The sequence below is a fragment of the Platalea leucorodia genome (assembly GCF_965183815.1).
Source record: "Platalea leucorodia genome assembly, chromosome: 5".
Lineage (NCBI taxonomy): Eukaryota > Metazoa > Chordata > Aves > Pelecaniformes > Threskiornithidae > Platalea > Platalea leucorodia.
In genome coordinates, this window is record NC_138827.1 from 58,896,665 (window position 1) to 58,924,364 (window position 27,700).

Sequence of the window (27,700 nt, forward strand, 5' to 3'; positions counted from 1 at the left end):
AACAATATCCATGTTAAGCCCTGCTTGCAGCCTGTACACTTTATCTTGGTGTACTCTTTTTACTGAAGTTGTAGCACCCTCTTCTGCTGTTTTGTCTTCATATAGGTGTTATAAACTGTGATCAAGTTGCCTTCTAATCTTCTTGCTGATAAAAATAATGAAATTCTGTTGCTGGGCTGCATGAGATGTTTTTTCCTGCAGTCATTTCTGTGTGTGGGTGCACCTGGGCCCCTTGGAACTTGTTGAGAGGAGGGGTTTTTAATCTCCTTCATATCACTTCTCCTCTGTCAGGTGTAGATAGGTAACCCTAGTCTCACTCAATGCTCTTTTTTTAAATCCAGCAATAAATTGTGTTGGTTCTTCAGGCTGCAGAAGTGGTCTGGGAGCTCCTAGTGAGGTATGTCTCGTTACCAGGTGCTGCTTGGTGTGGGCATACTTCACCCCACCTTTGCAAATTGCTGGTCTGTGTCCCAGCTTTGTCAGCAGCCACTCGTTACAGCGGGTGGCTGGAAGCAGCTGACAGCAGCAATTCACTTTTCTGCCTGGCAGCAGCTCGGTCATCCTGTCCTACATTTAAAAGTAGAAGTCTATGAATAAGGTGTGTTGTTTTGGAGGTCCTAGAACAGTAAACATATTTAAGGGCTGTGGGGAGTGACTTCCCACAGTAAAGGCTGGAGAAGATACTCATATGTCCTTAATGCAGGATATAATCTCATGGTTTTGAACACTGTTAAACTGAGTGATAAGTATTTTGCATCTTTTTACTAAACATTGAGGTATTTTTCTGAAGTCTCATGTTAAGGTACAAAATGTCCATGTAGCTCACGTGCATCTTCTCTTTGCCTTAGGGAGGAAGTAGGAACGAAAATAATCAGCCTGCTTTGATCTGAAGTCTTAAAAATATTGCTGTTGTTCAAATGAAGAAACATCTGCAGTCCTCTAGTATATGCTGAACATATATAGAACAAGCATGCAGGAGATTTTACAGGTATTTTTTTCAGGATGTGTTAAGCAGAAACCCCTGATCGCTCACTGTAGCAGAGACAACAGCTTTCCGCAGCTTTCTTGGTTGGTGCAGGAACGTCTCTGTCTTAGTGGAGCATCTTCCAGAGCCAGAATGGGTCGGTGCAGCTGGGACGGGTGGGTTGTCCTGTCCCCACCGGTCCTCTAGCCTAAATTCTCATCCACAGCCTGTCTGTAGTCCAGACTAATCTTTTTCTTGTAGCTGTTATCTAAAAAGTACTAATATGGAACAGAGAAATTACTTTAAATTGATTTCTTAAATTCCTTTGTCTTTCAAAAGTTGCTGCTTAGTCTCAAGATTGCACTATTGTACTATTTCAATTTGACTAATGTTTAAAACAGCTAAATGAGTAATGCAAATGTTTAAACATTAGCTTTACTGAAATCACGATAAACAAGATTAAAGCCTAGATTCCCCTGAAGACATTTATGGTGATTTTGATCATGTGAATAACTCCTTTGGCTTCAGTTGCATTCTCTTCTAAGGTAACTCCTCTTATACATGGGATGATGCGATCCTGTAGAAGGGAGGAGTGGCATTAAAATCTTTGATTTTGAAATAATGTTGTTTTGGTATTTAAATTTTATATTGAGGCTTTAGACTGTCATGAATAACCACTACATCAATGCGTTGTTAATATAATTTTTCAAATGTAGGGGATCACGAAATTAAAAATCAGAAATGAAAAGTTCCTTGCTGGTATTATGTGGATATATGAAACCATTTTTGGTGAGAGAATGTTTGAAAAAATATTTTTTCCTGAACAGGTTTGAATCTGAGTGTTCCAGAATAAATGATAAATGTAATCTTATTTGATACCTGGAGCAAAAGCAGTAGTAGCTTGGCTATTACTACTATGGAGTAGCATACTTTTTTTTTCCTGTGGATACTAACCTGATTCCTGTTGCTTAATAGCTGCTGAATTTTCATAGCTTTTGAAGTGTCAGTGAACTTGGTTGCTTGCAGTGTCTTACAAACAGATACTTTCTATGCATAAGTTCAAAAAAAGAGTTTATTTTATGCCAAGGGAAGGAAACACATTTAACAGCTTTGTATTGTGTATAAACTGCACTTCCTGCTTTTTCCAATTGCAGCATCTATGTCCTTTTTTCCTAAGCTATTTTTTTCATTATGATGATTGGTTGCTAGTATTTCCTAATTTATTTTAGAATTTTAAATGAGCAATTCAAAAGGGATATAAGGATCATGGTTTGGATTTGGACTATTATTTCATTAATTCAGTCTGATAAATTAAGGTAGGTACCATCATAGATGTCAAATTGTTTCTTCATATTTAGGTGGAAAAACTATTTCCAGAGGAAAACCCAGTTCTGTAGTTGTGCTGTTGAACTGAGTTTATAGTTTATGGTGGAGAATCATCCCCTTTGTGTATGAAAAGATGTGTCATGTTGCAGGCTAATGCTATGTTTTTTTTGGGCCAGGGGCAAAATCTGCCATGAAGGCATCTCTTCCCCTTGTTCCCTAGGAGAATGGGAGAAGAGGAAGAGTGGGAACAAAGCCTTGGTAGCTGTTCACAGCTGGTCTCAAACTGGAGGCACCCTTCCCATTGGAAACTGATGGTGGCAGTTTGAAGTGGGAAGGATTCCTAGTCGAAGGAGAAGATGGTATAGAAAAATACCTGGAGGCACAAATTCTAGAAATTAAATACAACCAACCAAAAAATCGTGATCACCTGCATTTGTTTTGCAGCTGGCATGCGTTGGCACTCGCCTGTGTCCCAGCAGAGGAATGGGTGGACAGTTCAGGCTGGAGCAAAGGTTTCTTCTAGCTGCTTTCCTTAATCTGGGGTTGAGAGGCTGAGGCAAGTCTATTTTAATTAATAAAAAACCTAGCTCCCTAGTGCCTGGGGAGGGTGCACATCAGTTGGCAAAAACCATGGCTGTGTCTGCAGGAAAAATACACCATCTTTTGAGTTTCTTGTTTGACCTCTCTGTGAAGTGTCTTGACGCAGTCTGTGTCAGGATGTAAACTGAGCAAGAATGAGCTGAGCAATCCGGTTGGCTTTCCACCTCTAAGCAGTGCCATTTCCTGAGACAGGGCTGAAGTTAGAAAGGCAGATGATGCTGGATTTAACATACCTGTGGTTTTTGTCATGTGAATGCGTGCAGTTGAGATGCCTCGGCAGCTTACCTGTGTTTTTCAACACCAGAAAAGTAAAATAAATAGGAAATTAAATATGTAAAGATTGGAATCAGGTTTTTGTCCTGTCCACATGGCTGGTGGTGAGTGCCTCCAGACAGTTACCTTGTGTTTGGGTGGTTCTTGCAGGTTTGTGTCTCGAGGTGGGACCTCCTGTCCCTTGTGGGTGGGTGTTTCGGAGGTCTTTGTGATTAGCCATATTTTTTTCCGCCATCCTGACCTCATAATGTGGGTCCCTGCCTGGCGGTGTGCCTCTGCTCCTCTGGGCTGGAGAAGATGGATGGGCTGGTGGCTCCTGGGATGGGGCAGGGTGTTGTTCAGGCAAGGTGGCAGTGATAGCTGGAGTCACAGGACCCCCACCACCTTCTCAGCCAAGGAGGCCTTCATTGCCTTCAAGGAAGGAGATCTTCATTGCTTAAATCTTTCTCCTTTCTCAAAGATTTTAGGACTATTTGTTGACCAATGAAGACCTCAAAATTTTAGCTGGATGCACTTCTCAGTGCCTTTCTCCTAAGGAAGTTTTCAAAGGGCTGACAGATTACTTCTGAGAAACCAGAGATGATGTTTTATACATGTGAGATGCAGTCTGTGCAACGAAGTTGGTCATCAGCTCTCTGCTTCGATTCTCATTGCCTTGAAACGTTTTCAGTTGAACTTTAAAAAGTTAGTATTTTCAGAAAGGCCTAAATGTCCAACATGACGTGTTCTTCAAATGGGTTTCAAGTATCCTTTGCTGCCCTGGGATAAAGCATGTTGGGTGTGTTTCCAAACTTTTTTGAGTGAATAAACTCACTAGTCATTTTTAGAAATGAAGCTCTTTGGAAGTCGCTTGATCTCCATTTGTTTTGCTTTATAGTTGTTATTCCAGCAATGTGATGAAAAAGAACTCTTCTCAGGCTTGCTTTTGAACTCTTTATTTTACTCCTGTCTGTGGCAGGAGGATAAACCTGTATTAAAATGACAATTGTAGTTTCATGAGGGAAGCAAATGCCAATGAGGTGATGTGCACATCTGTCTTCGGGGCTTGTTTCCTGACATTTGTAAGGGAGTAAGAATTGGTTTACTGATTTTTTTGGGGGGGGGAAATAATAATGTGGAGATGCTGCGGGGAGGTGCCAAGCTCCTAGAGGAGCCCCTTCTGGCAGGCAAACACTGGTCTCCCTGCAAAAGGTGGTGGGGAAGCATGTTATGACTTGAGCAAGCCCTGAGGTATCTATCTGCCACCAGGCAGAGCCAGCTCAGATGTGTAGAAGATGAGAGGTTTGTTCCTGGTTTTTGTAACATAGTGATATTTCCCTTTCTTTCCTATTTAGTGTCTTTACTGGTTTAAGGTGCTACAGGTCTCACTTTTTCCTCTGCCCCTCCTTACTGCTCACAGTCTTTCAGCAGCAAAGCCAGCTTCGTCAGCCCATGCTTGCCAGCGGAGGGGGTTAGTGCCGGACCAAGGGCTCTACGCTGGAGGCTGGCTTGCAGGGGCCTTTTCTCTGCTGATGTTGGTGTGGGAGCCAGAAAACCTCAGGGCAGAGCGATCCTCTGCTGAGCGAACGCCCTCGGGTCCCCAAGCAGGTGTCTGCACACGTGGCTCTGCGCCCAGCAAAAACCCAGTGCAAATGGCATGGCGTGCCCAGTTTGAATGAGATTAAAAGATAAGTGCTTTTTTTAAACAAAAAAATAAGTGTTTTTTCCTGGTGGTGAGCAGATGAATGTAGTGTCTTGGGGGTGGGCAAAGGCGCTGTGGTGCCAGTGTGGTTGTGCCCTGCAGAAGCAGCACCCAGCCCTGTGCATGCCCACCCTGCCAGCTGCCACTCACCTCCTTCAGCGCGGACTTGGATTGCTGCGGTTTGCCAGCTAGAAAACTAAGAGTTAGAAAATAAACGTTTGGATTTTCACAGTAGATACTTTTTTTTTTAAGTAGTACTGTAAAACTGTTCCTTATGCGCCGTGCCTGTGGGCTGGTTCTTACCCTGTAAAACTGTCTGCAGCTGTCAATACATTAGGATTTTTTGCACTTAGTGGTAAACTTATTTTAAGTCCCAAGCCTCATGAATTGTGTTTCTTTAATTTGTTTGAAACTCGGGGAATTACCAACTGGGGTAATGTGGCGTATAAGGAATACAATTTCTAAAAGAACTCAAGGTTATACTAATGTAAAAACTTAGTTAAAAATTACTAGCACTGTGTTGTCTCAGGATTAATATAAGTTTAAATAAAGCAATGCTCGTGTAGAATGAGAATTCTCAAAAACTCGTTGTAAAAAAATATTTTGGTTTTTTGGTAGAGATTGCCGCAAATACTGGCATTTCACATCATACATAGATGACAGCTCATATTCCAAGGGTTTGGAAGGGTTTTTGTTGTGGCTATGAGGCTACTAGGTTGGGAAAATACGAAAGGAAATGATAAATCATCATGCTGTAAATACTGTATCCCCATTTGGTGAGCTTGAGTATAGGCCATTGCAGCATGGGAAGCTGACTTCAGTTGACACTGCATTGAGGTTTCTAGGCATTTTTCCTACTTCATACTAAGTCCAATATATTATTGGCATATTTTTCTGGATTATTGGAAAATGCCACCATGAAGTGTTGGGAAATTGAAATGTTTTTGAAAAAAAACCCAAGATTGAATTAATGCGATCTTCTAGTATATGGACTTTAAATATTGTGTCAGATCCCTTCTTGTCTAACTCGACCAAAACAATTTAAGATATAGGCATCAATCACTTTGTATTGTCCATAGCTGTGCATGCTGTATAACTTAAATTTAGTGAAAGTTTTTGTAGGGTGCCAGCACCCTCTTGTGAGCAGTGCAACAGCAGAGAATTTTTGTCTTTTCAAGGTGCAAATATCAAAATCCTTTACAGTACAGGTGGTGTCCCCTCTCTGATAAACTGCTGGACTGCATGTGGTTTTTGCAGAATGTAGCCACTTGACTGAAATACTCTGTTGCTTTGGAAATAGCTTCTGTGATTTGCTCAATCATTTTAGAATAGTGTATCTTCTTATTGATAAAGTCATATAAATATTTTCTTATAACTAGGAGGCTATCTGTAAAAATAAAACCATCTGTTCCTGATTGAACAGCCGTGCAGTCTGTATGTATTTATGGAAATAAAAGAAAATTTCTTGTAGCATCAGTCCTTCCCATTATTCTGTACCCTTCTTACCCTACATCTGCCATTTCTTTCCTGCCCCACTGCTGGTAGTTGAGGGATTTTTCCAGTTTTGAAGGGACTTCAGGATAATGCAAGCTGATTCCAGTAGTATTAAGAAACTGGTGTTTGAAAAGGGGGTTGTAGTGTGAGTTGTTGTTTATATGGATAAAAATCGACCACTAAAAGTAAAATTTAAGGTCAAAATTTAAAAAATTCTAACAGGGCAACAACTTTGGATTTGCTTGCAGTGTAAGTTGGCTGTGATAACAGAGAAGTTGATTTTAGTTTTAAGCCATTATTGGCCAAATTTTTTGCTGACACCTTCTGCTGGAAGGTGCAGAGATTGCAGATTGGGTTCTGCTAAGTAGCTGCTTGTGCCTCTGGGATGTTTCTCCTGGCCCCAAGTACTAAGCAGCTTCAGTCCTTCCCCACCCCGCCCCCTCCCCTGACCCAGGAATGTCCAGAATTGTTTCTTCCCCTCCCTTTGCTGAGGTTACAAGGGAGTTGGCTCTGTGACTGTGTATATGCAGTATGGACTATTCTTACAGAATCAGAAATCTGTCCCTTTTAAGGTCAGGAGTTGCCATTTGTAATGCACTTAAATTTGTAAAAGAAAAAAATACTCCGTTTCCTCTTTTGCAGGTTGCAGAATCAGCATGTGTCTCTAATAGTTAAAAAGGTAAGCAGACCATGTTTGCAAATATCTAGCGAGATTCTTTGTTTTCTGATTGATGCATTCAGATCATAACTTGGAGGAGAGAATTCATCTTAATGTATTTAAAGAAGGAGGTATTTAACCCCTTAAAAGATATTGGATCAGTACAGTTTGAAAAGAGAGAAAATATTGTTCAGAAATATCGAACTGTATCAAGTCGATATATATGTTAAAAAAAAAATACCCTTCTGACTGCAAATTTGTATCCAATCCATATTAGTAAAATAAATATGCAAAGCTGGCATGTAGGACTTGAGAGTTTGAGTGTTTGAGCCGAGCTTGATAACTGATAGTGGTGGGAAAGGAGGAAATATGTCCAATTTATAAGTCTGTCTCTTAATGCGAAACATCACCCTACCTGCATGACTTTTTTTTTTCTTTTTATAAAAGAACTTCAAGATCTTTGAGACTTTTTTAACCTCCTTTAAAACGATTTTATATTTTTCTTTCAATTAGCTATTATTTTCCATAGCAGCACTGAGTAACTGCATCTATTATCATTTAAATGATGATGAAAATACTGGTGTTACTTATTGGGAGATCTAGGCAGCTCAGTTTTCTTCTCTGAATGGTTATCAATTTTTCCTTGGAAGCACATCTTAAATACATTTCTGACAGTCATGCGTATTGGAAGAGTCCTTCAGAAATAATGTACATTAAAAATTAGATGTTCAGTCCTCGAAGTAAGCCAGTAAGAAGGATACAGACAAAGGATACAAAACTTCATAATAAATATATGTTCCAAAATAGTTTACTGTAGAATAAATCTGCAAACATTGTAAGTTATTTCTGATTTGGAGCTGGGCTCTAGACTTCCTTGGTCAAGGGGGCAATAGATGTAACATCAATTATTTATGTAGTGTAACAGTAGATGGTGCTGTTGGAGCAGATTTAATCACCTGAGGAGTTGAACTGCAAGCTGAGGCGTATGGTACCGGCGCTCTTGGGGTTCCTGGTGTGCAGCCAGCAGCTTTGTGTTTTGAGATTTGCTGTGCTGAGCAAATGTTCAGGCTGTAATTAGCCTATACAAATTCTAGCAGTTGCTGCTAATTTATATTCATTCTTGCTGCAGTACACAAAACTTGAAGGAAAACTTGCTCTTGGCCTGTAATGCCATCCTCGTGCTTGAAACGTACATGAATTGCACGTGGAGAAAAAATCACTGAGTGCTTACGAAGTACGGTGTGTGACTATTTCTTCAAAGTGTGTATAAAGTAAGCTGATAATAGTGGCCAAATCTGTAACTAAATGAGGTTTGTAAGGATGTTTTTGGTGCATAGAGATTTTCATGCAATATATTTAAAAAAAAAAAAAAAAGAAGAAGAAAAAAGTAGTAATGAGTTTCTTTTGTGTTCTGTGACCAAACTCTTTTTGCCTTCTTTCTCCTTTCCCCAGCAGCTTTCCAGCTTATCTGATTTGAAGTGAGTCTGGTGGGTACCTAAAGTTATGATAGATTATTCCTATGAGTTTTGTGAAGAGTGCTGGGTGAAGGAGACACTTGCTAAGTGCTGTGTCTGGCAGAAGGGCTACAGCATGGCCTCGAGCCATGCCTGGTGCTACGGAACCCAGATGGGAAAGGACTGTAGGTGCCACAGCTACAGGGTCTCCAGGTGGAACTCACAAATACTTAGCCACAAAACCCTGTCTATCACAAGCCATAAATCCATAGAAACCTAGGCTGGCTTTGTTCGTGAGAAGCTACTGAACTTTTCCATCAGTCTTGCTGTGTAGCCTCTGGTCTCACTTGGGTTAATTTACCTCTGAGTTTTTGATGGACGACACCTTAGTTGTTTAGTGTCTGTGCATTCCTAATTCAGTGAGGCAGGTGAGATGGAAGTATTTGAGCTGTGTAGGTATGTAACCGAATTCCCCCTGGGAATTGCTTTTTCTTTGGAAAGAAGGCAGTCCAGGTTCTCCTTGATGCCTCTGTGGGCATTGAATCTGTGAAATACAAGATGTTATGGGATTTACTGCTTCCAAGGTACATATTAAAACTGAATGCTGCATTTTTGTTCTGGTATGTCACATTTGCCTGCTTGCATTCAGCTTTTAACCTGCTTTGTTCTAATCATGCAGACGTTGCAATATATTTTTGGATATTGAATATTGAATCTTATGCATATTACAGATTGCATATTTTTTATTTCCTAAAACTGTTGATGTGCCAACTGCAAATGAATGCAGCAGGTCATTTCTCTCCCAAGTGCATTGTGTATGTTCCGTAGTAGTCAGATTTTAAAGACTTTATTTCTCTATTGAAAGCTGTCATTCTTCAAGCTAAAATTCTCAGATCTTTTTCCTGATTCTCATACCCCAGAGGCACTTTGCTTTGGGGAGCACTGGTCAGTAGAGTAGGAGCTGCTTTGGAGAGGAGGGCTACAGAGGTGAGCTGGAGTCTTTTTTTTTCAGTCTACACCCAGTCCTGTGAACCAAATCTCTGGCAGGTTAGGGCAGATAAATTCATTGCTGAAGGCAAAATTGCTTTTGAACTTTCAGTACCTAATGCGGCCACTCCTCCCTGAAAGGGAAGGAGAAATACAGAATTATGCACATCTTTCTCACCTGTGGTGAGAACAAGGTGGTGAAAGTTTCAACAGCTGGAATAATTATTGTAAAAAGCTAAAAAGCAGCCTGTGAAACCACTGAGCTCTTTACCAAGTATGCTGTTTGCTCAAAGGAACAAAAAGAATTCCTATTCACCTAAGGAGTGTTACCTTTTTCTCTCTGTGTATCAGTGGTGCTTTTTCCTTCAAGGCTGTGTACATGTAGATACCTCACCTTTCTTGTCCTTTCCCTGTCATGCACAGATTAATGTGGATTTAAATGTCAAACTTGGCCTGAAACTGTTAACTAGTGAGGCACAGAACTGCTAACTTCAGTCTTAACTTAGGTCTGGTCAGATGGGAAAGTGCTCTGCCCCTGTACAGCTAGTGCCTGTGCTGACACTGGAGCTGTGGGCTTCACTGGGGTTTCCTTGATGTTGGCCTTAATCTTGCCGTGACTGTGTAGAGCTGTCGGGGATGTAGCGTTGCAGGGCCTGATGTCAGACTATCGTCACTTTTAAATGAGGCTATTTCTCATTTCCATGAAGGGAGAAATGTTGCTATGTTAATCCAGAGCGTGCCTCTGGTCTGTGAGCCCAAGCAGCCAGTATTTAGTTAAGAAAGGAGAAATGCTGGAAGCATAAAATGCCCAACCCTCTCTGCTGCAAAGGAAGATCAGACCTTATGTCCCCTGGGAAGACTTGTCTGGGCAGTTGGTCTTAGATGATGATGGGACTCATTTCCTCCTGGGCTTCTTGATGGTGGTGAACATGTGGTAGCATGACTGTGGCATTGGTGACTTGTTCCACCATGGCAAGTTCTTCTTTTTAAATTGTGTAAACTGCGCGCGAATGGTCCTGTTGATATTTCTTCATCCTCAGTGAAGTAGTATCCGTTAACATAGATGCTGAAGTAGACCTTCAGCTCCTCTGAAGTAAGCGGGGAAGTTTGCAGCCCTTAGCACTTAGGCTTCTTGCAGAAATAATTTCAGTCAACAAGTTAACTCAATCTCAGAAGCTTTCCATCACAGACTGGAGATGAAAAAGCTGGTACCTGGGATCTGGAGAACAAGTGCCAGCAGAGGGGGCAGGAGGTGGAGAGGTAGGGCTCCTTGTTAGCAGGTCAACCCAATCCCAGTGGTGAGCTTGAGTGTGTTGGTTTTGGTTAGTGAAGTACTGCTAATTTAAGTGGCAGTGTTTTTCCAAAAATGCTATCCTGTCTAGTTGTCAAAATATGATGGTCCATGTAAGTCATCTACCAGAGGTTTATCTAGATTTGATCATGTGCTGTCTTCCAAAGTGCCAAGGCCTGGTATACTTAGAGATGAAGGTCTGAGAGCAGGTAGAGGTGACTTGTCAGAGAAGTCTCGTCACTCTAGTAACACAGTGAAGAAACCTGTGGAGCTTGCACCTGCAAACATCCCCTGCTGGAAGATGTTTTTTGTCCTGCGAGGTTTAACCTGCAGGCAGGATTAAAGCATAGCTGCAACCTCCAGTCTGTGCTGCTGATCCACAGGATGAACATGTGTTCAGTTGGTTGCTCAAATTGGGGAAACAGGATAATATCACAGTATCCCATAATGTCACATGTTGCTTTTTTGTTCATTAAAAGGCTGGCAAAAGCTACAGTTAATGTTGACATTGGGAAGTCTCTCGGTAAGTCCCAGCATATAAACCCTTGTATGGAAAACGTGCAGCTAAAACATTGCTCTTGGAGTTTTGCATGTTTGTGTATTCCTGCTATTCACAAATATATTTTGCGTGTTTCTAGGCAATGTATGAAATATATAACTAAGAACATGAGAAGCAATTAAAAAGGATGCTGAAGGTATCTTGATTTCATGCACTAGGATGTATAAATGTTTCCTTGCTTATGTCTCTCCTCGTTTCTGAGATATGTATAAGGCTGAAGCCACACCAAAGAGTTGCCGTCCTTTTTTAATAACAAAATAAAAATAAATTTGCCTTTCCACACCTAGTAGTGAGGATGTCTTCGATATTGTCCTTTTAAGAAAACTGTCCTTCCCTGCCCCTTTCACTTACCGAAGGGTTGTCACATGTGCCTCTTGCGGCGGGTAGGGATGAGCTGCAGCGTTTGTTCATCTTTGTTCATCGAACTGTGCAGCACATCCTGTGGTTTGAGGAACGGGCCTCAGCTAGGTGAAGAGTGCAAGGCAGTGCAGGGGTAACCCTCCTTTTGGGAACACATCACTGCCTCATTAGGAGGCAGCAAGGGGGTGCAGCAGGCTGGTGAGCCGGGCTGGCAGCGGTGGACTGTAGGTGTGTGCATGGCATCTCTTCTAGCCGTGGCTCTCTGCATGGGGACCCTCTTCAGCGCGGTCCGGCGGCGCTGTAAACGGAGGAGGAAGAAACGATCGGAGCGAAAAGGTAGTGTTTTAATTGCTGTACAGTCAAAACAAAGTGTGTGTGTGGGAGTGTTCATAAATGTAGAAGTTTTCAGGTGAGGTTTGAACCTTCATTGCTAAGTGCAACTTCTGTGTTTTCTGTTTGGATTTATAGAGTAAAAGAAATATTTTGGACAGAATCCTTCAACATCTCCCAACATTTTATTTCATCTATCTTTCAAAGTTTGGAAGGAGAGTACTTTGTAACAAATATGAAACTTCTCTAAAGCTGCAGCTTTCTGACTTCTACTCTCTTCTAATAATAGTTTTGTTTCAGCTGTCAGGTTGTTTTTTTGCATATATGCCATTCTCTTTTAACACAAAACATTGGGTAGCCGCTATATTTTCCTTCCAAGGTATATCTAGCTTTTCCTCAATGATGAGGATAAGCCAAGATAGCTGTTAAGTCCTTCACAACTTCTTTTTTGTGCAGTGAATACGCAGAATATTCAAACAAAAGAAATGGAAGTTACATCTCTGTTTGTACTCATGTAGTGTGTAGTTGCTATAGCCAACATTTAGTTAAAAATCTTTCAAGTAGTCTCTTGGGGAAATAAAAGCAAATACTGTTGTGTTGGCTAGTATATTTTGAAGTACTTCTGGTGTTCTTCCTATCTTAGGAAATACTCTATGGGAAATAGAGACTTCGAAACCAGGAGAGAGTTGAAAGTGTAAATATACTGTACTTTATCATTACTCCACTTAAATTAGCATACATTTAGATGTCGTTTTTCTGTTTCACATGGCTGGCATGTAATGCATTTAGAAAAGGAAAGCTTTTTGCACTACTGCTTGTGATCTAAATATTGCAGGGTGTCCTGCTATGCAGAATCACTTGGCTTCAGTGACTGTATTTAGCTAACAGCTGGATTTTGGTTTGTCGCTCCATGTTAAAAGCAAAAATCCCCTCTATTACGCCAGCATAGTACAGTTGAAACCTGAATTTATTTTAGCAGTATACCTGAGAGAAAACAGTTCATGCAGCCAAGGAGCAGGCTTTCTCCACAATCCTGTTCTCTGTACAAAATGCTGTATATGCACTGACCCAAATCAGTTAACTAATATTTATGTCAATTATTCTTCATTGTTATTTTTGACAGCTCTGTAAATCTCTGAGCAGCAATTAAGCTTCTTCCTTTATTCTTACATTTTTTTCCCAAAATAAAAGTTTTTCCAGTGCTCTCAGAGAGTGTTACTCTAGTTGTGTCACTTATCCCAGAGCAGGTTTTTAGGAATAAAATTTTAGAGTTTACTCACACCTGTTGTCGGAGATGAATGCACGGCTTCAGTGGAGTCCCTTTGGAAGCTGTCCTTGTTCAGATGCCACCGATGATTACCAAATCTCGATGCTGAAGCAGTGCAGAGACTCTATGCCTGTAGGACCTCAGAGTTTTCTGGATGTCTGTTGCTAAATGGATTATTTACAGGCAGTGAATGAGTTTTATTATTGCAGTTTTGCTGCATTATGAAAGCTGCTCGAATAAAAGATTGGAAGGTCAAAAAAGCTGTTCCTTCTTCAAAGTGAAATGATAACTGAATTATTAATGATTTCAGAAGTAATCAAGCGTGCCGTGGCAAGAGAGGAAGCTCTTTTCTGTAGTGAGCAGCCTGGGTTCAGAATCCTTTTTTTCAAAAAATCTACTCCCAATTTCTGAAAGCATATGTGGGCCTATTTTATATGGAAGGGCTTTTAAAAATCTTTTTTTTATTACCTAATCCTGTACTTCTGGAAGCCAGGTGAAAAATTAAAAAATAAAAATAATCCATGGACTACAGTGGGAACAAGTTTGGAAGATTAGTGTCCTAATTAATATGTGTACAAAAAGTGCTGAGAAATTCATTCTCTCTGCCTCAGCTAAATACTGTCTCCTACATGTTGTATGTACTGTTTGAATGTTATTTGCTAGGAAAAGTAGATGTTATTTGGACTTCATTAATAAGTACATATAATTCATTCTCTTCAAAGTATTTTTGACTTTTAAGAGGGTGGTTGTTAGAAGTTAGTTGTAATGGAAATCAGTGATGTGTTACTTCTATAAAATGCACACAGTCTTCTTGCTGTAGTGATGTGCTTCGTATAGGGGAGTTGTAAAGAAAAATACGCAGCTTTTCAGCATAGCTTCCCACCTGTGGTGCTCTAAAAGAGACTTCAGGTGTACTTTAATCCTTGCTATAGGTGTCAAAGTCAAATCATAGCCTTGGTAGGAGAGTTTGAGAGTAGGGTCAAGTAGGGTCAGTCTAGATCAGTTGAGCAGTTGTTTGCCAAGGAAAGGGAGGAGTCTATGGATGCTTGTGGAGTTTGTGAACCAAGAATCTGTGTTAGTATACTAAAATATTATATAAATGTTGTAGTTGTTTTTCTAGCTCTTCCCTGCCTGGGAAGATGGTGTGCGCACAGCTTTGTACACAGTGGGAATGTGCATTGTTGAGTTGACATGTAGTGATGGGATCACGTAGGTGGCACATTCCAACCCAATACACTCTCCTGAACCCTTTCCACTCCATGTAGGGTGAGTTTCGGTGCCTGCAGCATGATGTCTAGGGAGCCAAAGCATGGGAAGGTACAGGGTGGAGACGCAGGGTTGGTAGGCATTCAGCCAAGCTCGGCTGGGCTTACTAGCCTGGGGTCTGTGTTAGGTGACTTCTGCAAAAGAGCAGGTCAGCGAGCAGAGCAACACAGGAGTAATCCGCTGTTGCAGTCCTGGGTGCTGGAGGGAAGAGCTGACCACAGCTCATTTTTCTCAAGTGTATTTTTTTATAAGGAAAGGATTGAGAAAAAATGTGGTTATTCATTATACGCCAAGAATATGTTTAGCCTAACTCTCAAGCACATATGGTTAAATCTTAAAAGGATGCAACCGCTTCATTAGAAAATGTGGACAGACAGCTTAGTGTCATTTGGTTGCATCATTTATTGCTTTAGCATTGCATCTCTTACGTGCCTTAAAGCTCTTCTATTACTCATCCTTCTTCCTGGCTGTTCATCTTAATTGATGCTTCCAAAAATCTGTTTACCACACTTATTTAATTAAAAAAAACCCAAAATCTGTGCAAATTCTGTCTCTTATAAACTTCAGTAATGCCACCAACAGTTGACATTAATTTATACAAATATTTATGCAACTGGGGTTCTCTTTACCTATGCTTTTAGCAGATAGGAGCTTGCTTTTCCTCTACTTCAGGCTGGAGGAACAGGATGTTCAGCTGTGTGGATGTGGTGCTGAACCCAGATGGATAACCCAGCTCCTCAGGAGGGTTTATCCCTGGTACAGCAGCATGAGGCAGCTGTACAGCATTTCTCACTTGTGGCTCGGTTCAGGTAGCTTGCTGATCACCTCTGTAGTAATTCAAACAGGAATTGTCCAAGTCTTTTGTCCTTGAGCAAGCCGTGGTGCTGCAGGAGTAACTGGAGCCAGTTTGATGTGCTAAAGTAAGGTGACAATTATTTACAAGTCCTATTACAGTCAACTAATTTCCTCTTGTTATACTGGAGTTATGCAGGTAGTGTTTTCCTCCATCCCGTCAGTAGCCGGGAGGCATATGGAAAGGAACAGGAAGACCCACCTCATTAACACGTGGCTCAGAGGCTGGTGCCAGCAGTGGAATTTTGGGTTTTTCAATCATGGGGCAGTTTACATGGCACCAGGCCTGCTGGAGACAGATGGGGTTCACCTGTCGCAAAGAGGGAAAAGGATTCTGTCTCAGGAGCTAGCAGGCCTCATTGAGAGAGCTTTAAACTAGATTCAAAGGGGGAAGGGGATAAAACCAGGCTTGCTAGGGATGAGCCTAGGGGTAGCATGCCTGTGTTGGATAAAAGATCTATAGCCCAACTGAAGTGCATTTACACCAATGCACGCAGCATGGGCAATAAACAGGAGGAGCTGGAAGCCACTGTGCGGCACGAAAACTATGATGTGGTCGCCATCACAGAAACATGGTGGGAGGACTCACACAACTGGAGTGCTGCAATGGATGGCCACAAGCTCTTTAGAAGGGACAGGCAAGGAAGGAGAGGTGGTGGGGTAGCCTTGTACGTTAGAGAGTGTTTTGAATGTCTAGAGCTCAACAAAGGTAATGAATGATAAGGTTGAGTGCTTATGGGTAGAGATCAGAGGGAAAGCTAATAAGGCAGATATCCTGGTGGGAGTCTGTTATAGACCACCCAGCCAGGATGAGGAAACAGATGAAATATTCTACAAGCGGTTGGCTGAAGTCTCACAATCTCTAGCCCTTGTTCTCGTGGGAGACTTCAATTTACCAGATATCTGCTGGAAATACAACACAGCAGAGAGAAAGCAGTCTCGGAGGTTCCTGGAGTGTGTGGGAGATAACTTCCTGGTGGGTGATGTGGTGGTCGGAGGCTGTCTTGGGCTCAGCGACCATGAAATGATAGAGTTTTCAATTCTTGGAGAAGTAAGGAAGGGGGTCAGCAAAACCACTACCCTGAACTTCAGAAGGGCAGACCTTGGATTGTTCAGGAGTCCGGTTAACAGAGTCCCTTGGGGGGCAGTCCTGAAGGGCAAAGGAGTCCAGGAAGGCTGGATGTTATTCAAGAAGGAAATCTCAAAGGCACAGGGGCAGGCCATCCCCATGTGCCACAAGTCGAGCAGGCAGGGGAGAAGACTGGCCTGGCTGAACAGAGAGCTTTGGCTGGAACTCAGGAAAAAAAGGAGAGCTTACCACCTTTGGAAGAAGGGGCAGGCGACTCAGGAGGGCTACAAGGATGTTGTGAGGTTATGCAGGGAGAAGATTAGAAAGGCGAAGGCCCAGCTAGAACTTAAACTGGGCACCGGCGTTAAAGATAACAAAAAATGTTTTTACAAATATATCAGCAACAAAAGGAGGGCCAGGGAGAATCTCCATCCTTTGTTGGATGCAGAAGGTAGCCTTGCCACGAAGGATGAGGAGAAGGCTGAGGCACTTAATGCCTTCTTTGCCTCAGTCTTTCATAGTCAGACTGGTCATCCTTGGGGTTTTCAGGCCCCTGAGCTGGGGAATGGAGATAGGATGCAGAATAAAGCCCCAGTTGTCGAAGAGGTGGCAGTCACTGACCTGCTCCTCCATCTAGATGCCCACAAGTCTGTGGGGCCAGACAGGATCCACCCAAGGATACTGAGGGAGCTGGCAGAGGAGCTTGCCAAGCCACTCTCCATCATTATCAGCAGTCCTGGTCAACCGGGGAGGTCCCAGATGACTGGAAGTTAGCAAATGTGACGCTGCTCTTCAAGAAGGGTCGGAAGGAGGATCCGGGGAACTACAGGCCTGTCAGCCTGACCTCGGTGCCAGGAAAGGCCATGGAGCACATCATCTTGAGTGTCATTACGCAGCACGTGCGGGACAACTGGGGGATCAGGCTCAGCCAGCGTGGGTTTATGAAAGGGAGGTCCTGCTTCACTAGCCTGGTCTCCTCCTATGACAAGGTGACCTGCTTAGTGGATGAGGGCAAGGCTGTAGATGTTGTGTACTTGGACTTTAGTAAGGCCTTTGACGCTGTCTCCCACAGGATTCTCCTGGAGAAGCTGGCTGCTCACGGCTTGGATAAGTGCACTCTCTGCTGGGTTAAAAACTGGCTGGATGGCCGAGCCCAGAGAGTGGTGGTGAATGGAGTCAAATCCAGTTGGCTGCTGGTCATGAGTGGTGTTCCCCAGGGCTCAGTGTTGGGGCCAGTCCTGTTCAATATCTTCATTGCTGATCTGGATGAGGGGATGGAGTGCACCCTCAGTAAGTTTGCAGATGGCACCAAGTTGGGTGGAAGTGTCGATCTGGTGGAGGGTAGCAAGGCCCTACAGAGGGACCTGGACAGGCTGGATCATTGGGCTGGGGCCAAGTGTATGAGACTCAACAAGGCTCAGTGCCGGGTCCTGCACTGAGCATGGGGTTGTTGTGGGTCACAACAACCCCATGCAACACTACAGGCTGGGGGAGGAGTGGCTGGAGAGCTGCCTGGCAGAAAAGGACCTGGGGGTGTTGGTTGACAGCTGCATGAACATGAGCCAGCAGTGTGCTCAGGTGGCCAAGAGGGCCAATGGCATCCTGTCTTGTATCAAGAACAGTGTGGCCAGCAGGACCAGGGAGGTGATAGTGCCCCTGTATTTGGCACTGGTGAGTCCACACCTCGAGTGCTGTGTTCAGTTTTGGGCCCCCTCACTACAAGAAGGACATTGAGGTGCTGGAGCGTGTCCAAAGAAGGGCAACGAAGCTGGTGCAGGGTCTGGAGCACAAGTCTTATGAGGAGCGGCTGAGGGAGCTGGGGTTGTTTAGCCTGGAGAAGAGGAGGCTGAGGGGAGACCTTATTGCTCTCTACAACTCCCTGAAAGGAGGTTGTAGCGAGGTGGGGGTCAGTCTCTTCTCCCAAGAAACAAGTGATAGGACAAGAGGAAACGGCCTCAAGTTCAACCAGGGGAAGTTTAGGTTGGATATTAGGGAAAACTTCTTCACCGAAAGGGTAGTCAGGCACTGGACCAGGCTGCCCAGGGAAGTGGTTGAGTTTCCATCCCTGGAGGTATTTAAAAGACGTGTAGATGTGGTGCTTAGGGACATGGTTTAGCGGTGGACTTGGCAGTGCTAGATTAACGGTTGGACTCGATGATCTTAAGGGTCTTTTCCAACCTTAACAATTCTATGATTCTGTGCTGATGCTATATAATGCAAATATGGCAGTACAGTAAAATGTTTCCTTAGCAGCTCTAGTACTTCAGTAAGAACATTGGTTGTTGTTTGGTTTTGGTTCTGGTTTTTGGTTTTTGGTTCCCCCCCCCCCGCCCCGGGAGGGGAAAAAAGTCTCTATACTGTGCTTCAAAAATAGTCACCAAGGCTAAAACTAATGGAAAAATTAAGCCAGGTCTGAGCCTACCTAGCAAAGCACCAAGATTTGTGTTTAGTGTCAACAGGGATATAAAAGCTTATCTTAATAAATACTTAAGCTTTAAGCAACATCTGAGTAACAGCACAGACCAAGGCGGTTGCTGTGCCAGCTGCCTGGCTTGTGCTGCAGACTCGTTTTCCTACCCTCCCTCCAAGTTCAGGCAGCAGCAAACGTGAGTTTTGAAAACTGGATTTGTTAGGACAGTGGTGACGCTCTGTCTGGGTTGTGAGGCTTGAACACTGCTGGGCATCATGCTTCTGAGAGCAATAAATCAAAAGGAGAGCTAACTTCTTCCTATTTTTCTTCTAATTCAAGCTCAGACCTGATACTTGCATCAGCTCTCACTCTCCCAAAATCTCTCTGGCCTGGCACAGTGATAATTGCAGTTGACTCTGGGCACAGATAAGAATTTCTTAGCCACCTGCTTATGCATTTAATCTTTATTCAGTCATGTGTATGTGGTGGTGATGTGGACTTTTTAAAATTGATGTAAAGCTACCTGTGGTCTTTAGGAATACCTCAACTGCCTAAAGCTTTTAAAGCATTTTATTGTCTTGGGAGTATTTTATTTTACTGTTTCATACACATTGAAATAAATAATTCTGAAAAGAATCTTTACTCAAAAGGAAAGTTAATTTTTGAACAACCTTCTGGGTCCTTTTTCTAATAATTAATTTATTTTCAAGGAAAATTTATCCTGAACTGATACTCACAAGCTTGGAAAGCATAACGTCTTTTGGAATACAGTACTTCTAGAACATCTTACCTTTTTTCCAAACATATTTGAAGTGCGTGCTTTTTAAACAATAAATATGTTTTGGTTTCAATTAATAGTTAAAAAAAGTATCACTTTGGTTTTGTTGTCTTTGCTGATCAGTTCAAGGGAGAGTGTATTAAGTCTTCACACTTGCTTCAGTTTTATGTTTTAAATCACCAAATGTGGTGTCATGGTTTAACCCCAGCCAGCAACTAACCACCACACAGCCGCTCACTCTCCCCACCCCCACCCCCTGGTGGGATGGGGGAGAGAATCAGAAGGGTGAAAGTGAGAAAACTCGTGGGTTGACATAAGAACAGTTTAATAACTGAAGTAAAATAAAATAGAATAGTGGTAATAGTAATAATAATAATAATGTAATACAATAATAATATACAGAGCAAGTGATACACTGTACAATTTCTCACCACCCGCCGACCGATGCCCAGCCCGTCCCCAAGCAGCGAGCACTGCCCCCCTGTCCAACTCCCCCAGTTTATATACTGAGCATGACATCATATGGTATGGAGTAGCCCTTTGGCTGGTCTGGGTCAGCTGTCCTGGCTTTGCTCCCTCCCAGCTTCTTGTGCCCCTGGCAGAGTATGGGAAGCTGAAAAGTCCTTGACTAGTGTAAGCACTACTTAGCAACAACTAAAACATCCGTGTATTATCAACATAATTCTCATCCTAAATCCAAAACACAGCACTGTACCAGCTAGTAGGAAGAAAATTAACTCTATCCCAGCTGAAACCAGGAGATGTGGTTAGTAAGTACATATAGTTTACATGACGTACTGTGTACAAACGTACAATATACGGTACTGGCAGGGGTAGCTTGAAAACAAGCAAGCATCACCTTCCCAAATTCATCATGGTGTACAACAGGCCGGTAACACTATGGAGATGTCGGAGTTCGATTCTGATGCCAAAATGCCTTGTTGGTCCATGCTTGGTTGTCATGAAATATGCATCATTATGATGAAATAAAATACTGATGCTTTTGTGATAATGCATAAACATTTTTTGTAGCCCACAAAAAAATTTCACCTTTTGTAGACACAATTTTTATTTTTATGGCACAGCTGGATTTTAAATATATGTTGACTGTGGTATCTGAGCTGATATGAATGAGTGGCGCTTCTTCTGTTACCGTAGAGAAATGTTTTCTCTTAATTGCTATACATAACTGTGCATAATACTGTCCATAATATACATAATAGATAATCTGGTTGGTGGTAAGATTAGTATGTCAAGAGTTATAGCCTTATTGATAGTACAGAGTTAATTAGGATTGGAATCAGGCTTTCTCTATGGTAATAGGAAAGCAAATTTAAGCAGCTTTTATAGAGCAAATAAGAATAGCCTGTTTAGCAAAAGTTCTGCTCAAATTTCTAATCTCTTTAAGGGAAAAAGGCTTATGTGATTTGCATGATCCTCTCCCCTTCCTCTGTCCATCTGCTTTAGCGAGGATCGTGACCAGGTGCGATAGAGACGCCCAATCTGGTGCTGCCGCAGTGGAAGCATGGCATGCTTTGTCATTAAAAATTGATGAGCAAGGCGTTTCCAGGTCTTATGGAGACCTGGATCAGGCAGGGATGTGGTCCTGCCTGCCTGACGGTAGCCTGCCTTGAGCTGTTGCGTTGCAGAGAGCCTGACTGATGGCAGACGTCTTCTTGAATGTGTTGTTCAGAGTACGCACTAGGACAACGTCTCTGATTTTCTGAAGTGGTGTCTTCTTTCCAAAGTCTGTTGCTTTCCAAATGGGACCGGGGAAATCTCAGCAGCTCGGTGTTTCTCGCCGTTCGTTTGTGTAGCACTCCAGCAAAAAGCAAAGTAGGGTGCCTGGGCGTCCTGTCCTCCTTTCCTCCCACTGCGCTCTTGGGCATGCACATCCTACATGAAAGTATTTGTTTCCAAGCTGTAGGCATTTCTTTTGACTTACTTTGGAAAATAACTGTTTTCCCTTCCCAGTTCTCTCACTCGTGCCTTCTTCCTCAGTAAGTATTTGTTGTTCATTGGTTATTGCTGGCACTTGTGTACTTGGCATTGATGCAAGCATCGCTACTCCAGCCCCCAGTGACAGTGGGTCTAGGGACAGGTGGTACTGCAAGAAAGGCAATAAAACACACACTTGCCAACGTTAAATAATACGCACATTTGCAATTTCTTGTTCAGCATAACACACTAGCACAGCAACACATTCACCTGCAGTGAAAAGGCTGGTATTTCTTTCAGTATTAAGCAGTAGAGGCGACTCTGCTGCCCCATTCAGCACAGTGGGGCATATTTCAGTGTATGGATGAAATCAAGAAGCCGTTGAAGTCGGAAAGAAAGGGAAGTCTCATCAGCTCCCACTTGTATGTTTCAAATGCTTTTCTAACTCCTAAACTCTACCTAAATAAAGAGTGATTGAGGTGATTTGTTTGTTTTACTCTGCTTAGTAAAACGCACCAGTTTATGGCAACTTTAGTTACTGATTTGTTTGTTTCCCCATTATTGCACTGGGACAGATGCTGTCACAAGACAGGGACTCTGCTAGCCAGCCTGAAGTGGCCAGGATTGTGGCTGCTGTAGCCTGCAGCTGGGATAAAACACGATGGGAAGTTCTGCATCCCCCTCAGGTCATCATGAGTATTTTAGCTCAGATGAGGAATAGCCCACCTACAGTAGTATGTCAGTGGTCCTCCAATGCTAAAGGGATTTGCCTTGGGGCTGGAGCTGTCTCGTGCTGTGTCAAACAAGGCATGAGCATCTGAGGGGGTGAAGCCTATCAGTTTTAGTGGTGTGGGAGGAAAGGTAAATGGTATGTTAAGTGGTGTTGCAAGGTCAGCAATGCGATGTGGGCTCACAGACCTGCTCCTGGGTAGCAGTTTCTAGGACCTTTGGGCATTGCAGCAGAAGAGAGCTTTGGGGTAGAATTTGAGAGGATAATATAGCTTTCTGGATACTTACAGGGAGCTCGTTCCTGATGTGATACAGCTCACACAAAAGCCTGGTATGACAGTCACAGCTGATGTCTTTGTGGCATGAAGTTCCAGTTGGTCTCACAGCCGTATGGAAGTGGTGATGGAGCTGGGCTGGTGTGAAGAACCACACAAGTTTTCTGTGAAGCAAAAGGGATGGAGGAAGGAGAGCAACCCGCTGTGTAGAAGATGAGTGCGTGTATGTGTACCCAGGCTGGAAGCGATGGCCTAAGAAGCTCTTTGAATATGCACGTTACCTGGAAAACAGGATTTGTTACAGACCAGTGGAGAGGTTGTGGTACACAAGGTGAATGATGACAGGGGCACGGAAGAGAGATTGCCGCTCCGAAACCCACAGTTTACCCAAAGCTTTGATGCATGTAAGATGGACTTTACATAGTCATTTTGTACATAGTCTTTGGATAAAAAAAAAAAGTTGTGGAAATTCTGTGATTTGTTTTAGGCACTCCTGCGAGTCTCAGGAGAAGTAGTACGTGTGGGTCAAGTATTTTAGCTCTGTGCCCCTTGAAATTCTGCACTGCTGGTGACAAAATTAGCAGGGAGTTTTACTGCTTGTCTTACTTGTCATATTTTTACGATCTGCTTTATGCTATCTGGCTAGTGGGGAATCTGAACAGCTTCATTGTGCTCAGAAGTGTGTTTTTGCATCTTTTGTCACTGCCTCTCCTCCCTGTTTGTGCAGAATCCTCTTTACTTAAATCAGTGTCTTCTCCAGACAGGGCTGGGGAGTGAAAAGGAATTGTCTTGCCTGAGCAAAGACACTCGTTCAGGTCACAAACTGGGATGATTATAAACATTTTGGAGTGGTGGTAGGAAATTCAGGATATCTGCAGGCATGTGAACTTTGTTTTTGAAACTGTGTGTGAAATGGTGACAAACATAGAGATATATTTCCTTCTCATTCTACTATTAGAGGCATAGCATTAATTAGTGTAATGATTGCTAAAGGCACATTTTACATTTTCAGTAAGGGCTGCTTACTCCTGCAGTGAAAAGTAAGCTGTGAAGATTGCAAATAGTAGTGTGCTGAGGATTTGTTTAGTTGAGGATAAACAGATTTCATTGGTTTAAATTACTGAATAACAATATTTAGCATGGATGTTAAAGTTGCAAACTTACACATCTATATGTATATTTTAATGTCATTCTTCATTTCTCAGTATCTAGTATTTATTTTTGGAATACAAGTTTCTTGACATTTCTGTTATACACCCTTAACATTTACATTTTAATCACTTATATGCCAGTGGTGGCAGTTTTACAAAAAACTGTTTTTTGAAGTGACAGTTTCACTGGGCAGGTCATGCAGTTATCCTGTCCTGAAGTCATCTCCTGGCAGGTCAGCGATGAAGTTTGTGTTGATCAGTAGATCAATGGTTCAGCCAGCTGTTTGGACTACACGGGTGATTAGTGCTGCTTCTGTGGCTGCGGTGCTGGAGGAGGACTGCACATGCATCATCCCTGTGGGTTATACTATTGTCGAGCAATTAGCTGTATTACTTGTTTCTGTATTCCTACATATCTTTTATTCTTGGATGGAAGTTTTTGTGGGATTTTTTTGTTCCTTCTTATGTTAGTAAAGATAAAACCAAATTGACTTAAAAAAGAACAAAACAGAACATTATGTTTGGAGTTTAGATCTGGACTCTGGATTTGCGCCATGCTTTTGTATGAAGTGTCTACTAAGATAATAAAGGGGTGGAATTGCTAGTTTCTTTTTGCGAAACTTGGTAATAACATACTATGCAGTCGGATTACTATAGTATGCAAACTGTGCATTAAAAACAACATCAGTGCAAAGTTCTGCCTTTTGTTTACTAGCTAAAGCTGACTACAGTTTTAATGTAGAGTGGAATTAAAGCTAGATTTTCCCCCAAGAGGTGGGAAGAGAGATGGAACAAATTCATTGTTACAGAGCAGGCATTTGGCTATGTTAAAATGCATGTTGATTTTATTGTGTCAACCTTATCAAGTGACCATGTTGGTTTATATGGTTCCTCTTCTTGATAACTTTTGACTCTGTTGTCTGATTTCCACCAGTGCTGACACTTAAAGAAGTCTCAAAGCACTGAAGTTCCTAAATATTTGATGTTGGTAGCTGGATGAGAGACACAGATGTGTGTACTCACTGAGGGAAGGGCAAAACGTAATATAATAGAGCAAATACTTTAGTGTTGTAACTTGTGCCAGCCCATGCAGAAGCGTGAAACCAAGCATCATCTTTTATGCCACCTACCTTCCAGTGTTCCCATGCTTTTGAAGGTGCAAAAATCCTCTGCTTCCCACCTTGTTCTCCCCATCCCTTCCAGCTGCAGCCTCGCCCTTGGTTTCACAACGTGTTACCATTCCTGGCAGTATCCTCTTAAGGCATCACTGTGCCTCTCTTCTTGCCAGCCACAGCACCCAGATATTTTTACTGGTACCAGTAGCGATATACCGGTGGTGAGAATCAGTTCCCTCATCTGATCTGGCATATGTGACCACAGCCTTGGGCTGAATCGGGTATCGCTTGTTCTGCCAAGTCCGCAGTATGCCGAACACTTACCCGAAGGTATCCATGCAGTCGTTAACTTATAAGATATGTACAGTGTAAGTAAAATGTCCATGGATAATTAGAATTGATACTGTAAAATTATGTAAAAGATGGTAAAAGCAAGCTAAGAAGAAGACTGAAACTCTGCTGGGAGATAATTGTATTATTGGAAATAACAAAAGAAGGTTGAACTTTTGCCCCGTGATTTCTGTGGCCTATTTGTAATAGCTTCAGAGTAGGATCAAAGATGCACTTAAAAGTAGGACTTCAATCTTAATTGAATCTGATTGTCAGCAAAAGGAATCAAAGTTTACAGATGTTACACAAGACTAGATTATGACAGAATGATTTTGCATTTGTATTGGACTTAACTCTCTTCAGGTAAGTTCCAAACACTTAATTGTCACAAAGAATCAGCAGAAAATGAATGCATTATATTAAAAAAAAAAAAATGGCAATGCAGAACATGGAAAGTGCAATGCTTAGTTGTTAATGCTTCAGAAAAGCTAAGAGGCAAATGCACAACAGATTGGCAAGTACAAGGCAAATTTCCATGGTTTGATCCACTCCAGTGTAAGAATGCAAAACCCGTTAATGCTCCACCACTTTTTCCTCACTATAATAATGGATCTTTTGTTAAAAGTATAAGTCCCTGCATGGTTTTGGGGTTCAGTGCTCCCTGTTGGAGCACTCGTGGCATTATGAGATTGGAGCAATTACCTAGAAAGCAACAGTTACAATGTACTTGATTAGTTTTCAGGAAAAAAAAACTGGCATAATGAAAAAACCAAAACCAAACCACAAACCCATCACCCTTAAATAAGTGCTTTTGATTTGGGTAAAAGTCGTGCCTTCTTTCAAACCAAATGCTAGGTAGATTACGTCTTTTGCATGTCAGATGCTTATATTTACCTTTAGTTTGGTCTCTCTTGAAATGGAAGTCCCTGTGGTTAATAAAGTCTGTTTCCCCACAGCTAGATAACCTATATGTAATATCATCTGAACATTTCAGTTAATAAGAAAATCCACATGTAGGGGAGAGGGTTACATTACCCACTCTGTCCTTCGCCTGATACGGGGCTACATCTTTCAGTCATTGATGATCATCTCAGATGATCATCTCAGTTTTAGGACGGATCTTGGGTCAGGATTTAACCAAACCAAACAGACATTGATCAGTTTGGTGCTGGGTAAAAACTGCATCTTCAGTGTTTTGACTGCTTGAATTGTCTGTGTGGTAACCTATAGAGTGGATTTGACATTATTTTGGAGTTTTAAAAAAAATGGTAGTGAGATAAAGTAGTTTACATACTCTTTCAGATAAAAAATATTGTAGTTCATCATACAAAAACCTCAAGTCTTGCAAACCTTGTCGAATTTGCAATTCTGCAGAGTGCACCTCAGCTACAGAAATAGGCACTTTGGGGAAATACTATGTGAAAATTGAGCAAAAACCGTGGACAGCCCAAAGCAAAGCCAGTGCAGAGGCCACTGCTTTTAAAGGAGATTTAATGCTTTACCCTGTATGTAGGTACCTTAAAGCTTAAATATCCCACTCTCTGTTTTCCAGACAGAAGCAGTCTCCGCCAGCCAAGAAACCAGCAAAAATATTTCACAATGGATGTAGACGATGAAGAAAACATGAGTAAGATGTGCTTATTTACACAGTAATAATTGCTTCTGAAGGTGACTTTTTCTCACGAGCACAGGGATGACTGTGAAGAAACTTCGGAAGCACAAATTAAAATTATTTCTTTGTATGTTTTATAATACAGTATAGAAGAGTGAATTGGAGCTTTTGCATTAGAAGTGTTTTAAATACACATGGTTGTATGCTACTCTAGTTATACCTTGTGTCTTGTATTTTTCTTCCAACAACTGACCAATTAAACAAAATATTTTCCTGTATTGAACCAGCAATGAAGAAGAGAGGGAGAATACCAGTAGTGCTGATGCCAAGGGTTAGGGACCAGTCAGAAGGGAGTGGTGAGACGAAGGAGATGGAGTTGAAGTGCATAAAATAAATGAGCGAAAGCAGAAATGGAGGAAGGAAAAGCAAAAAGAGGAGCTAGAAGAGCTCCCCTCAGGTCTTGCATGGCTGATTATTCTCATTAGATGCTGATTGTTCCAACCCTGAACTACTGAATTATGAAGATGTGTTTAAGCACAAAAATAGTCAAATATGGTGATCAACTTGATGCATACACTGGCAAAGTGCTGCAAGATTGCTAGCTCTGTGGTATAAATTAACATCTGATAACCCGTGGAGAAAAGTGTTCTCATTAAAATATTATAAAAATGTTTTTACTATTATTGGCCTTTCAGCTATCTTTTTTTTGTGAATGAGAGAAATGTTCTGTTGCTGCTATGCTGATGTGCTGTGCTTGACTGTAAATAGTTGTGTATGTTATAATAACAAACGTGCTTATTTTTCCCCTAAACGACGATGGCTAAACGGCGCATCTCTGGCAAAACTGACAAAGCCCAGCAGTGTAGGAGGCTTTGCAGCAGAAGAGTTGTAGTTCAGTCTGAAGGAGTTACAGAACATTTTTATTGGGAGA

The 27,700-nt window shown here is 42.1% G+C and overlaps 1 protein-coding gene across 5 annotated transcripts in view; it reads left to right on the plus strand.

The window, feature by feature from the left end:
* ADARB1 (adenosine deaminase RNA specific B1) overlaps positions 1 to 27,700 on the plus strand; it is a 90,956-nt gene that overhangs the window by 16,854 nt on the left and 46,402 nt on the right. For 4 of the 5 annotated variants that reach the window (XR_014228400.1, XM_082314272.1, XM_082314270.1 and 1 more), the window contains one exon: positions 26,710 to 26,784. Coding sequence is in view for 4 of the 5 variants with exons in the window: in XM_082314272.1 (XP_082170398.1) it covers positions 26,757 to 26,784 (28 nt within the window). In the remaining variant the exon portion in view is untranslated. Of the gene's footprint in view, positions 1 to 22,856; positions 22,966 to 26,709; positions 26,785 to 27,700 lie in introns of those variants that run through there. The other variant, XM_082314273.1, reaches the window with a different exon arrangement.